This window comes from Schistocerca piceifrons, chromosome X (assembly GCF_021461385.2).
Source record: "Schistocerca piceifrons isolate TAMUIC-IGC-003096 chromosome X, iqSchPice1.1, whole genome shotgun sequence".
NCBI lineage: Eukaryota > Metazoa > Arthropoda > Insecta > Orthoptera > Acrididae > Schistocerca > Schistocerca piceifrons.
This window is the reverse complement of record NC_060149.1, coordinates 923,191,759-923,207,251: the sequence shown is the minus strand read 5'-3', so window position 1 is coordinate 923,207,251 and position 15,493 is coordinate 923,191,759. Positions and strand designations below refer to the sequence as shown.

The following is a 15,493-nucleotide window of genomic DNA, read 5'->3' as shown; positions in this document are numbered from 1 at the left end:
TCCCAGTCCTCTTTAGCGTCATTAAAGGGTGGAAACGACGGTGGACGCGGGAAAGCATCGGACTCCCGAGGACTCTGAACCTGGTGCGGTGCGGTAACGCGTCCTGGGCATCGACTTTGTCCGTTAGCAACTGCAGCGACTTTTGTAAGATGTCTAACTGGAGATGCTGCTGCTGGATGAGCTCCTGCTGTTGCTCCAGCAGACAGACCAACTTCACCTCCATACTAACAATGACCAATGACCAATGAGCAATGACGAGAAGCGCGGCGGATCCCGCAGAGAGGCCCGCAAACAACAACACAGCGGGAGAGAACGGACGGACACGACCAATGAAGGACAGAACGACTACAACAAGATTGAACAACGGAATCACAAGGAAACAAACACGTCCACTCGTACACAGAACAAGGAAGTAAGCTGTCTAGCGCGAAGCGAGGTGTAAACTGACGTACGCGAGATTAGACTGGTGGGCTAAGCGAGAGGCAGGTGCTTAAGTACGCTATCGGGGGCGCCGCTATTGGCTGCTGAGACCACATGTTCCACTGTGGCGCCCTCACACTAAAAACAGGCCAGGAGTTGTGCGCCGCCACAGCTTATGGCGCGATGGTGCAGAGACCTCTGTGGGTCTTCGACGTCCATGACGTCTGGCGTGGATTCAAATTCCGCGGCACGCGGTACCAGAATCAGCATAAATGAAATTTCATTTTTAACATAAATGCCTTTTCTGAGGGTTTTTAGATTTATAGCATAAATCAGTTTACCTCCATTTCCTCTGAGGCCTGATATGCCTCCTTATATAAATATGGTTCCTGTATTAGGGCCATTCCACCTCCTGACTTTCCAGAAGGTGGCTTAAGGCAGCAGTTGCCATCTTACTGTGTTACAGGTTTATCTGTAACACTTAAAGCTCCCAGTTTGCCTCTGTTATTGCTTCTGACATCCGTAATCACTCTGACAGTAACCTGTGAGAACCCTAAATACAATTTTAGGTCCTGCTCTCGCATTTGTTTCAGGGATTTCTCATTGACATCCACCACAAGGGGTTAGCCATCGGCTGCAAGTTTCTGTTTAATTATCCTGTAGTCATCTGTTGAGAGTTTCTGTTTCTGCACCTGTACTTCCTGGAACCGAGTCTCAGAGTAATATCCTTAACAAGTTTACGTACTCAGATTGATATCTTCATGGTCTTGAAAGATTCCTCTGCTGTCTTAAGCAGCAGCTTTATCACCTCATATAGAGATATCTTGTGCACCATTTTCTTCAACCAATATAATGTTCCCATCCCCCTCACAGACAGGGATTAGAGCATCTTTGTCCAGACAGACCCTCCTAAATTAGAGTCCTTGACTTTTATCTTCCCTGATCATTTCAAAGAGAGCCATCTGAACTAGCTTCTCCTCCTGCTACAAGATGATGTTAACAAGTGGATATCCATGTGGATCTCCCATTGGTTCAACACTTGATGTTTGGGTACTTGAGGTATTATCAAGTCCCTCAGTTCTTACATTCATTTCTGTGTTCTCCATTTTGGTCCAACGAAAATTGGGGATGTATCAGGTCAACGCCATCGGATCCCGACATCAGCAACTAGAGGTTGCCTGCTATTCCTGAGGCTCCATTCATGACACATCTTCCCAGGTGCCATGCACTCCTCTGTCTGGATTGTGTGACATCTTGTGTTGGGTGAGTGCTTCCGTTTCATCATACTTGTTCCATCTGCCACACATTTTCATGTGAATCATATGGTCCAAGAAGGAATACTTATACCCCTCACCCGTAAAAGAATCTATTCCTGCAAGTCATCAATATCCACAGACAAAAGTAAATTCACTCTTGAGGGGGTGACAACATCATTTGTGACAAACTTTATGTTGATGACACCTTACACTGTTGAATTGTATAGAAGAGCACATTGCTAATATGCAGTCACAATTAACTACTATGCACAGTATGATCAAAATCACTAGTGAAGTTGAAGTAAATAAATATATTAACTTTTTAGATGTTACTATAAAGAAAAAGGATTCAACGCACAAATCCAGAAACTTTCCAACTATAGACACATTCGTCGTGCCACCCATTACCCCATAAAAAAAACTGTGCTTTCATGCAGGGATGCAGAGAATAATAACTCTTCAACTTGATGAAAATGAGATTAACAAAGAAATTGTAATCCTTGAAAATTTAGTCAGAGTGATTGATTTTGAACCATGAATAATTAAAGAAATGTAGAAACAAAAGTTGAGAATTAAGCAAAAGTCAGCCATCTATGACATTGTTTTAGAGAGATAAATAGCTAAACAAAATACTCATTTCACCATTGTCCCATATTATGGTAACACTTAAAACAAAATTGCCAAAACTTTTAAACATACAAAAATAAAAATTGTTATGTGCATGATAAGCAATTTTTTTTTAAATTATAAAACACAACACCTATAGAACAGAACCATTACATAAAGCAAGAATATATAAAATTTGATGACAATTGTAATGTGATATACACTTGGCAGACTGTAAAGAACTGTCAGATTTGATTGATAGAACACATGAAATTTAATAACAAAAGCCAAGTGCATTTGTGATGCATCTCATACACCAACAAATACACATCCCAAACATTTATGATAAACACCAAATCGTATATCATACAAAGGAAGGAAAGAAAATGAATATTCTCAAAGAAATCAAAATTTGTAGTAATTTTAAATTCACATATATAGTTTCCACACCAAGCAGATAATATTATTCATAGTGTTGTTATACTAAATTAGATTTGCAATTCTCAATTGGCCCATTTAAAAAAAATATTTTTTATTTTGTTTATATTAGCACTTTTTTCTTTGCAGACAAATAGATCCCTGAAACCTTTAGACTGCAATCACTTTTTATTTCTTGGTCAACAGTATATCTTTGCCTATTTCCATCTTGTAAACACAAACTATCAGACCACCATGAACAGTTGAATTGATGTTAACCAGAACAAATGGATGCACAAAATATGAATTTACTCTAATTTTTATGTGTGTGGCAATTTTTCTAGGTAACTATCTATCCGCAAATGTACTTTCACACCATTGTTTTGGCTGCATTCGTTCAAGTGTACACACCCTCCCTCCCTCTCTTGCTAATAATAGTCATTCCTGACTGCATGACACTGTTTTAATACTTAACAGAAAACAATTATAATGCAGTACTTGTATCAGGAGAATTTTTAGCTCTGTATTTTCTTTTAGATAACTGTGTGAAACATTTGACACCATTCCAGTATCAAATGACATGGTGCATTGGACTCATATTCAGAAAGACAGATTAAAATTCCTGTGTAACCTTTCTTATTTGGGTTCTCTGTGGTTCCTCTGATCCAATACTTAAAAATACCCAATTCTTACCTTCATTCCTTTACTGTGGTGAACTGCTGAGTTATGTAACATGTGTACTAGTTGGAATTCAGTTCATTACTGTGGTAAAATCGCTACTTTCTCTGACACGTATCTAGAAATATGCTTTGAAATAACTAAAAACCCCTATGAAATTTTGTGGGTTAAGTACCAGACTAAAATTCAATGGTTTGTGGTTGAATCCTCAGTGGATCTTACGATTTTGTGTCTCTTACCTGTTGTTTCAACTCTGGTAATGATCTATATATGTGAAAAAAATCTGAAGATGCATTGTGGTTCAGAGTCCATGTTGAATTTTGGGTTTCTGTATAACTGGATGGGTCAGTCAGTTCAAACCCATGGGGGAAGGCAAGGGCATACCATCTCAAATTTGACCATTCCTGGTAAGTATGCGAATATTAACTTAGTAGGGGAGAGGGGGATCTGTGTAACTTTGAGCTATGTAAATATAGCAGTACAAATTACACTCCTGGAAATGGAAAAAAGAACACATTAACACCGGTGTGTCAGACCCACCATACTTGCTCCGGACACTGCGAGAGGGCTGTACAAGCAATGATCACACGCACGGCACAGCGGACACACCAGGAACCGCGGTGTTGGCCGTCGAATGGCGCTAGCTGCGCAGCATCTGTGCACCGCCGCCGTCAGTGTCAGCCAGTTTGCTGTGGCATACGGAGCTCCATCGCAGTCTTTAACACAGGTAGCATGCCGCGACAGCGTGGACGTGAACCGTATGTGCAGTTGACGGACTTTGAGCGAGGGCGTATAGTGGGCATGCGGGAGGCCGGGTGGACGTACCGCCGAATTGCTCAACACGTGGGGCGTGAGGTCTCCACAGTACATCGATGTTGTCGCCAGTGGCCGGCGGAAGGTGCACGTGCCCGTCGACCTGGGACCGGACCGCAGCGACGCACGGATGCACGCCAAGACCGTAGGATCCTACGCAGTGCCGTAGGGGACCGCACCGCCACTTCCCAGCAAATTAGGGACACTGTTGCTCCTGGGGTATCGGCGGGACCATTCGCAACCGTCTCCGTGAAGCTGGGCTACGGTCCCGCACACCGTTAGGCCGTCTTCCGCTCACGCCCCAACATCGTGCAGCCCGCCTCCAGTGGTGTTGCGACAGGCGTGAATGGAGGGACGAATGGAGACGTGTCGTCTTCAGCGATGAGAGTCGCTTCTGCCTTGGTGCCAATGATGGTCGTATGCGTGTTTGGCGCCGTGCAGGTGAGCGCCACAATCAGGACTGCATACGACCGAGGCACACAGGGCCAACACCCGGCATCATGGTGTGGGGAGCAATCTCCTACACTGGCCGTACACCACTGGTGATCGTCGAGGGGACACTGAATAGTGCACGGTACATCCAAACCGTCATCGAACCCATCGTTCTACCATTCCTAGACCGGCAAAGGAACTTGCTGTTCCAACAGGACAATGCACGTCCGCATGTATCCCGTGCCACCCAACGTGCTCTAGAAGGTGTAAGTCAACTACCCTGGCCAGCAAGATCTCCGGATCTGTCCCCCATTGAGCATGTTTGGGACTGGATGAAGCGTCGTCTCACGCGGTCTGCACGTCCAGCACGAACGCTGGTCCAACTGAGGCGCCAGGTGGAAATGGCATGGCAAGCCATTCCACAGGACTACATCCAGCATCTCTACGGTCGTCTCCATGGGAGAATAGCAGCCTGCATTGCTGCGAAAGGTGGATATACACTGTACTAGTGCCGACATTGTGCATGCTCTGTTGCCTGTGTCTATGTGCCTGTGGTTCTGTCAGTGTGATCATGTGATGTATCTGACCCCAGGAATGTGTCAATAAAGTTTCCCCTTCCTGGGACAATGAATTCACGGTGTTCTTATTTCAATTTCCAGGAGTGTATTTATGGAAATGTAACTGAAAACTTGAGAACTGGTAATTATTTCTGATTATGTGATTCAGCTGTATTGTTCTTTTAATATTGCATGGCTTGAATCAACTGTTATGTTTTATCTTAGTGGAGCCTGAGGAAAGACTGACAGCAACAGATAGCAGTGATACAGACATGCCAGAGCCTTTGTGGGATACAAATATGGTTGAAAGAGCCCTAAGTAATCCTTCAGCATCTGTTCTTGGAGAGTGGGAGAAACACACAAAGGTTAGTGCAATACGTTTTACAAAACTATACTTCTTGAATTGGATTTCTGTTTGGGTTTACACAGCATGTAATTTTTATTGTGCAAGATATCATGAAATTTATATTATACTGGCATAATAGATTAAGCTGTGAGCAGTGAATGAAACATTAAATTAGCTTGTTTTTACGTAGAAAATAAATTCACCTTTGTGTTGTTGTTACATAGGAAATGAATTCACCTTTGTGATTTAGTCTACGTAGAAAATAAATTCACCTTTGTGTTGTTGTTACATAGGAAATGAATTCACCTTTGTGATTTAGTCTCTCTCTCTCTCTCTCTCTCTCTCTCTCTCTCTCTCTCTCTCTCTCTCTCTCTCGCTCAACTTGGTCCAATGTCAGAGTAACTTTGTAAACACAGACAGGTATGTAAATCAATGGAGCGGCAAATCCCTGTGACAGGTAGACTTCCAACCAGAGTGCACTAGTGTTGTTCATGTTTAGTGTTGTTACTAGGCCTGATAGGGTAGATAAGGGCATGAACAGCATCAGACACTGCAAAGGATTAGGAGATAATGCTGTTGCACATATGAACCATGCAATGTCTAACAGGCAAAAGAGCAGAAGCCAGGATGAACAATTTTGATTGAGAATACAAAGAAGATCTCACAGCATTGGTTAGGTGTTGGGCAGGTGTCAAGGTGAAACTAACCTGGGCTCAAGTGAGGAGGCCACTGGGAGCAGTGGGGCTTTGTACATGTGGAGACCAACCATATAAGGTCACAAATGAGAAGTCCCCAGTGGGCATCGAATGACGCTGTATGAACTCACCTTGCAACGTAACGTGACTGAAAGTGTAGGGCCTCCGTGAGATGTATCAAGATATATAAGGCCACCACCCAGAGGCTAGTTCAGCCAGTTCTGGGAACTCAGCTGAAGTAGTCAGTATTACGTGTAGGCCGGGGCTCAGGGTAGAACAGGGATACGAGACCACAGCCTGTCATACATCTGATGGCAGCGCACCCCTCATCATTTGTTCTTGTGATTTTCTTTTCTTACTTCCAATACAGAATAATATATTTCTCAAGACCCATTGTTTCTGAATTCGTACACTTACACAACAGTGTGTAAGGAATGTTTCTGTGAAAATAAATTGTTGTCATTGTATATGTTAAATAAAATAATTATTTGTGAAACAGATGATTTAAAATAATTATTTTGTCGTTTCTTTTGTAGCCTTCACATAGTCACAGAGAGGCTTTTGTGACCCGCTGTACTAGCAAGTCTGTACACCCCTGGAATAGAAACTTAGAAGTTTGCTCTGGCTCTGTTCGCATTTAATATTTAGTCACGTTTGTTCCCCCAGGGGAGCTTTATGGCTAGTATGCTCACATGAGCAGTAAAGGTTGTTCTTGTTCAAATATTGTTTTTTATTCACATTTCCTGATCAAGTGCCTTATTTCCTGAAAATATTCAACTAGACATCACTGTATTAGCTAACTGAGTGGACCTTGCACAGTATATTGTGTCATACACTGTCTAGACCTCTCACTGCACACAACACACATTTTTTTGTGGTGCTAGTTGTGTGGGGTTGGTTGCGCATCGGCAAGTGTTGTTTCCTGTCTGCAGACATAACAACTACATGCTATGAATTATTGGAATAGGTCACCCTTCTTCGAAATATCAAAGCTAATCAGCTCAGCGTCAAGCGGAGGGATGGAACAACTTTGAGAACTCCTTGCATTACTTGAACAGTCAGTATGCAGGCTAGCAGCAGAACTAGGAAAGAGAGCTGATAGGGTGAGAAGAAGAAGAAACAGGAATGGGCCAAGCAGATGTATGGGCTGGAGATAGCCATCCAAGAAGGTGGCCAGTGGCAGTGTGGCAGTGGTGGAGATGAACAACACTCAGTAGTGGAAGGCACACATCAATAGCAGCAGCAGCAGCAGTGGTCACAGACAGTGGCATGAGAAATGTGGAAATCTCTTTGTAATGGATGGTACACAGCAGCATCAGTGGCAGCAGTAAGAATTCAGGTGAATGGCACAGCTTAGCAGACAAGTCATGCAATGGGGATAGTGTTGCGTGTGACTGCACTGATGCACTTGAATCCCCCCAGTGAGCAGTTTGTTAGTTTGTCAGGAGCATTCAAATTAATACTGCAGTTGTTCAGTGCCACTAAGAATACTTTAAATGAGTTCATCGGCAATTGCATTTTGACTCGTAAATCCAGAGCAACTCAACATTCTGTTAAAATTTGTAAAAACTAAAATATTTTGCTGTTCATGTTGCAAATTGTTAGTCAGAGATCTAAGCTCCACTTAGCAATAAGTGTGTGCCATATGTGTAGAAAAATGTGCCAGCAAAAGAACATTTGATCATTTGATTACAATTCAAGCAAAATGTTTGCAAGTCAGCAGGAACATGGGGAAAGGTTAGCACAGTGGAGCTCATGGCTGGATGTGATGATGCAGCACCACTTTAGAGACACTATCAGAGGTATGATGCGAAAGTCAGAGCTAGAAGGCAGCCTTGCACACATCTATTTGTACAAGGGGTTTACTATGACAGGATAAAGACCATAGTGCATGCCCATGGCAAACAAGAAACATAAACAGAGACTGTAGAGACCACTCTTGTGGAGGAGAGTATGATACCTCAATCAGAAAGATGAGCATGGCAAATTGAGAAGACAGTGACAAAGTGTTTTGCATGTAGTAAGCCAGGTCACGTGGTGCAAGATTGTCATGCTGATAAAAGAATAAAAAAGATAGGGCTGGTTGTAGCAGGAAGTAGAGGAGAAACTTCTCTAGGCATAGTGGCCCATGTACGCAGTTGAACCCTGTAACATGTTTTGGATGTAGACGAATCAATTACTATGTGAGAGACTCCACATAGTGTGCCTGTCATGCTCAGAGGAAAGTAAAGGAGAGGGAAAATAAACAAGGATGTAAGAATGCAGTTGTCGAACACTTTCCGTGGAAAGATATTTACAGTCAACTGTGAAAACAGAAATGTGTTTGAAGACTTGGAGTGCCAGGAAGGCATGGAAAATCACATGAGATTTCTCATGCTTAGTGGGACACAGATAAGCCTAGTTCAAAGAAGTAGCTTAGAGGATTGTGGAATGTTTAGTCCACATGAAGGTATGAGGATTCAGGGAATTGCTAATATGGTTGCAAAGACAAAGGGAACAATAACCACCGAATTGCAGACAAGAAGTGTAATGTGAATGAAACATTGCTTCAATGTAATCGGGGAAGGTGTGGATTCTCTGTTTAATGGGCTGGTGGGCAAAGACTTCTTTGAGAAAAATGGTGTCAGAATTAATTATGATGAAGATGAAGTGATAGTACTTGTTCCACACAGTGCATGTACAAGAAGGAGAAGGCACTTTTGGAATAGGCTTAGACAAAGAGCCAAAGTCACATAGAGAAATGAAGATGGAGCAAGATGTTGAGTTCCACACAGTGCATGCAAAGGAAAGAGAAGGTTCTTTCAAAACTAATGCAGCAAAAGGCGCGTAGAAAGGTGAAGTTCAGTAGGGACACGAACCGAACTGTCGACCTACAGCAGACGCAGGCAATCCATATTCCTGGAGAAAAGTTGAAAAGCTTTAGTGAGAGACATGAGCAGGTCGACAGAAGGAATGGGTGTGCAGTTTAAGAAAGAGATGAACAGAATGAGAATGGAGGTATTAGGATTCAGGGAACTGCTAATTGATTGCAAAGGCAAAGGGAACTACTACCACCAAATTGCAGGCAAGAAGTGGAATGTGAGTGAAACATTGCTTTGACGTAATCCAAAATAGATCACCAAGGGCATGTATCTACCTTAGGCATTTGTAAAAGTGGACTTAGGAGAATGCATAATGCAGTATGCACACTACAAATGAGTGTGTATCAGTAGAGCTCCCATGCTGATAAGAGAAGCAATACCAAAATGGGAATCATTCAGAGAGAGTCACATTAATAAAGACAAGCCACAGTTGAAAGTGTGAATAAGTGGGCTAAAATAGAATATCTGTGTGAGTCATTTGAATGCAGAACAGAAAGCCACTATTATCAAGCTATGCACCATGTATAGTGATGTTTTTTACATGACAGAAGACAAGTTGTCTTACACAGATAGTATTAGGCATGAAATTAAACTGCTTCCAAAGGCAGAAGGTAGGGTGATTTGGTCATGAGCCCACAGAATACTGTAAGCACAAAAAGTTACAGCAGGATATTCAAAAAATGTTACAGGGTGACATAGCACCAACCAAAAATGGTTGGAACTTTCCATTGATAATGATTCCAAAAAAGATGGAAGGCAGTGAAAAGCAGAAATGGTATATAGTTGCTGACTGTAGGCAACTGAATTAAATCTCCTTAAGTTCATTTTATACATTGCTGAGGATAGATGAAATTCTTGACAGCCTGTAAAAGGCAAACTATTTCTCCACCCTTGATTTAGCAAAAGATTATTACCAGTTCATTTTATATGAAGAGAATCAAGAAAATATGGCTTTCAGTATGCTGTATGGGCATTGTGAATACTGCACCACAGTTTAAGATAGGGAAGTTAGATTTGGTGCAATATTTCGGAGCACACAAGTTACAGCCAGGTGCAGGCTGGATTGCAGTACGTTACGCTGACCAGCGCTTGCGAAGTGGAATGGAGGCCACGGGCCATCGAACTGCTGAAAAGTGTAAACGTAGCGGTTTGCATGTCACAAGCTATAGGCAGAAGAGGCCCAGTGGCACAACCGGGATGTGGGGCGTACATGACTCGGAGCGATGCATTAGCGAAACAGAGGCACGCAGCCGAGTATAAATAGGTGTTATTTTCTAATGAGATTCATTGAAGTCTGGCAGCTCTCCTGGACGGCAGTGTGTGTCACACTGCCGGGCTACACGCAGCCACAGATGGGGCGACAGCGTCCCAGTCTACGGCGGATCATTGGTTTGACCCTCTGAGGCTGACGTGGGGTCGGCAGCCAGCCAGGGCGGATCACTGCCGCGGACAGTCATCTCGGCTCCCGACACACGCCGGAGACTTTCGTGGCGAGGGGCTGCAGATCCCGATGCCAGATCGCGTTCGGTCGTTGCCGCCGCATTCCTAGTTACGCCAGCCGAGGAAGAAGCAGCAGCGGGGCCAGCCTATGGCTCCCGGCGGAGCAGCGCAGACGGTGGCCACTGAGTCGGCTGCTGGCACAGCCATCCTGACATAATCAGAACTCTACAGTTGGTGAACAAGGCCGGCGTGACACAGCGTTTTGTTGCACAGGCCGCCGGGGGTACTTCCTCAGCAATGCGTGGCCTGTGACGCAGACCGAGGAGAACGAAGCTCTGTAGTGGAAACAAATAAATCATTTGAAAAGCTCGGACGAGTTTTAACCTCCTGGCACCCACCCACTACAATACAAACAAATGCCCATATGCCTTAAAACAACTCCAGGTACATTTCAGAAGATGGTGAACTCTGTTTTGGCTGTGCTACAAGGTGACAAATTGATCATCTAGTTGGATGACATTGTTATATTTGTCTCCTCCCTAGACTAACATAATGTGGCACTAACAGAAGTATTTGAATCAAAAGCTAAAGTTCAACAGATTTTAATTTTTCCAAGAAGCAGTGTTTTATTTGGGTCATCCCTTGTCGATCGAGTGTTTGAAGCCAGACCCACAGAAGGTTAAAGTGATAACAAGAGTACCCTCTACCTAAAACAACGCAGCAACTGAAGAGTTATCTAGGCCTCATTAGATACTGTAGGCATCTTATGAGTAACTTCAGCAAGATCACATAGCTGCCATATGAATTAATAAAGGGGGAAGTACCTTGCACCTTGCAGTGTTGAGCAAGAAAATGCCTTTCAGCATTTGAAAGGGAAGCTGATCAGTCCACCAATACTACAGTATCCAGAATTTGAAAAGGACTTCATAATCACCACAGATGCCAGCCAGACTTCTATTGGGACCATCTTAAGTCAAGGAATGATCAGAAGAGACCTACCTGCTGTGTATCTCTTGAAGACACTGAACAGATCAGAAAGGGGGTACAGTGCCATTGAAATGGAGATGTTAGCCATTTGTTGGGCAGTCAGATACTTTAAACAGTACGTATTAGGCAAAAAGTTTCTGATATATACCAACCATAAATCTATAACATGGCTAGGTAGCATATTACACTCATTATCCAGATTAATTAAGTTAAAGCTGGAGGAATATAATTATCCAGTAATTTATAAAAGTGACAAAAAAATCAAGTCTCTCTTGTGAAAGAGAGACCAGGACAGCTGGTGCATGACTGGAAAGTAACGGTAGCCTAGGTCAGGAGGCAGCCTAAGAGGCTGCAGTTGCGCGGGTGAGGAACCCATTGGCAGGCAAAGACAGTTGCAGGTGAGCAGGTGGCAGGTGCAACTTCCAAGGACACCGAACACAATACAGTGGAGCTAAGACCGATGGCAGAATTAAGTAAGGACAAAACAGCCACGATACTAAAACAGTGTCACAATGCTCCAGTGGGAGGATACTAAGGCGTGGGAAGAACTTATAAGTTAATAAAAGAGTACTGAGCATGGAGTGGCATAAAAAATGATAAAGAGAAGTGCATCTGGGAATGTGGGAGCTATCAGAAGAATAAACTCACTATGAACCTCATAAACATGAGTTTAGGTAACACGAAGACTCCCAAACACATATTCGACAGCTGTGACATTGATTTGGCAGATCCTTTAGTTGAGGTAACTTGATGCTACTTGTTTAATAGGCCTCTCAGTAGCAATCTTCAATCCACAGATGTAATGAAGCTGCAGAAATCTTAGTGCCTATCAAAAGATTTCCACTCAATAATACACACAACTTCGCTATTTTAGTTTCACTGACTAACACTTTTATTCATCTGTAGCAAACTTCATTAAGTCAATGACCAGTTTACTAGATAAAAAGGAAATAATTTGTACACACACATCAGGCTAGACCGTACAACACCTAACAGTTACAGTGGTAAAGTTGAATATTCAGTTATGGTACCAAAACACATTTCACATTTACATAAAATTGACGCAGTTTGTACTAAGCACTGTCCTACAGTAATTTATCAAAGAAAAAAGCACTGTAGTAGCTCAGTCATGTCAGTCCAAAATGAAATTCTCCACGTCCAACAGTAGTTCACTTCGATGACAATGATATCCCACACTTTTGTTAATCACAACACAGTCCATTTAAAATGTCCATTGATTTCGTTTACAGAATTCACTCAGAAGCTGTTAAACATTAAAGAAAGTTCTTGAATTTTGCAGTGACCGGAGCACATATTTTTGTGTACAGAATGAACATATTTGTGGTGTGAGCCAACACTGAGAGCAGATCAGAGTCTAGGTCTTGCCCGTGAACTTACAAACTGTGAATTGACTATTTTGGTGACATCCAGCTTTTTATAGATGGGAGTAAGAATGAACTTATTTCGTAAATTACATTATACTTTGAAAATTAGGTGGATTGTATTTTACTGTTTTTAATTAACTACAAGAACAAATGTGATTTTGGTTAATAGAAAATGTTGCTGGTGATAAATTTAGAAAAATACATGGACATTTTTCTCCTAACACAATGTGGATCCCCTTGTTTACATGCATTAGTGCAATGTTGCAAATGACAATAAATTTTATGAAATTATTAATTAGTGAGCTAATCAATCAACGCTGTATGTCATCCTGTATGGAAAAATTAAGGTAACAAAAGTAGATAGTCGAAATTCGGAATTTAATAGTGGTTCTGACAAAATCAGCAATGGAAAATAGAGTTGCTTAAGAATTTCAAGTTTAGTGATTGCAGAAGATAATTAGTTTTAGGTAACATAAAACACTTCACAGGAAAGTTGGAATGCTTAGTTTTCTATTTGTGTGAGTCATTATGTGGGATTGTGGTGATTAACTCACAGAGTTTGGCATATATTGAACTATAATGCTAAATTTAATTAATTGTAACTTTTAATTAATATTTTCTCTAGCCTAACTAATAATATCAATGGAATCAGGATAACCAAAATAATGTAAGTGAAATTAAGTGTAAATAAGAACTTGAGGTTTTTATGTAAGTTTTACATGCCATTAGATAAATGAAATGAAAATAAGATAAAAACTAGCAAAATAAGTTAATTATGGGTGTAGGAAAGACATAATAGATGGGAAGAATCCATTTGCTATGCCAAACCAGAAGGACCGAAGAAACGAGTATTTCAAGATGTGTCAACAAAATATACAGGGTGTTCCAGGAGGTATGGTTAATATTCAGGAATACAACAGGAACACTCATTTGAAGCAAAAAACTTCCTGTGCACATATGTCCTATTCCAACTGATTTCTGAGATAAAACACATTTAATTTACTTTTGTTTTTGGGCTAATGATATTCACATATGTCTTACTCACCTAACCACTTTGACATTTTATCCTAGTCGAATGTACATCACTGCTTTCAACCTCTTTGTTTGGGATGTCTTTCTGCCATTAAACTAACCCATTGAATGCGCAGGCCATTAAACTAACCCATTGAATGCACAGTTGTCCATGGTGTGTTGTGAATGAAGTAGTGACAGGGATTGAGAGTATATCAAAGAGAAGCAACAGTTAACTGTGTTTGTACATGCACTAGCTAAAATGCCACACATCTACACCAGTGAAGAACATGCAGATATTGTGTATGTTTACAGCTTCTGTGACAGCAATGCTCCTGCTGCTATCAAAGAATACCATTGGCGCTTTCCAACACATTGAATTCGTGGTTATAGAGGGATTACCAGTGTTCTCAGCACATTGTGTTAAACAGGTATTCCCTCCAAGTACCAATTTTTCTTCTGAACATAGAGTTCAGAAGCCTGTGACGTAACAGAAACACATTGTGGAGATGATGCAGCGTAGTCCTACTACCAGCACATGACGACTTTCTGCATGTACGAGATCTGTTCAAAAAATTCCGGAACTTTATCCACAAAATTTTTCTGTGCTTACCTTTTACTTATTGTGCATGGTCACCATCAAACTACTCTCTCCCACAATTTATACACTGCTCCCAATGCCGTTTCCAATTTCGGAAGCATTCTTGATATGCCTCTTGCTGTATCACGCAAAGCGCTGTCTATGAATTTTCTTTCATCTCGCCTATCATTGCAAATTTTCATCCTTGCAACAAGGTTTTCAACTTTGGTAGTAAAAAAAGTCCACAGGGGTTATGTCTGGAGAGTATGGAGGATGATGCAGTACAGTGATTTCGTTTTTTGTGCGGTAGTCATGTCCCAACAGGGATGAATGTGTGGTTGCGTTATCGTGATGCAAGAGCCATGAATTGTGTTGCCAAATTTGAGGTCGTTTCCTTCCCACATTTTCTCGCAGGCACCGCAACACATCCTGATAATACCATCGATTAACACTTTGTTCCTTTTGCACAAATTCATGATGAACTAATCCTTTGATAGATGTTGAAAGGCATCGTGAATGAGGGTCATCTTTAACTTCTGTCTAGCTATTTTTAAACTGTGTGAACCATTTGTAACACTGAGTATGACTTAAGCACTCATCACCACACGCTTCCTGCATTGTTTGGTGTGTCTCTGTAAAGGTTTTCTTGAGTTTCACAAAAAATTTAATGCAGACGCATTGCTCCTTTAACTCTGCCATCTTGAAATTCGCAAACTGTGTGACACAATGTTCTACTCAATGTAGCACTGAATGATAACTAAGAGACATACAACAGTGAAACCCTTGACAGTTACACATTAAACACAGGCTTATGCACGGATACCAACTGCACTTCACTCCAAGACACCATTGGCGCAAAATTATCAATGTTCTGGATATATTTTCACAGGAAAATCTACACTCTGCAGAGGTGGCTTGTATTACTTGCATTGTTTGGAAAATTTATTTCTTGAACCCCTTGATGACGCTCCTTTAGCGACACGGACCGCAATTTACTTCCAGCACAAAA

At 41.8% G+C, this 15,493-nt stretch overlaps 1 protein-coding gene across 1 annotated transcript in view; it reads left to right on the top strand.

Annotated features, from left to right (window-relative positions):
* LOC124723014 (zinc finger CCCH-type with G patch domain-containing protein) overlaps positions 1–15,493 on the top strand; it is a 167,256-nt gene that overhangs the window by 104,805 nt on the left and 46,958 nt on the right. The window contains exon 7 of the mRNA XM_047248189.1: positions 5,405–5,544. Within this exon, the coding sequence (XP_047104145.1) occupies positions 5,405–5,544 (140 nt within the window). The remainder of the gene's footprint in view (positions 1–5,404; positions 5,545–15,493) is intronic.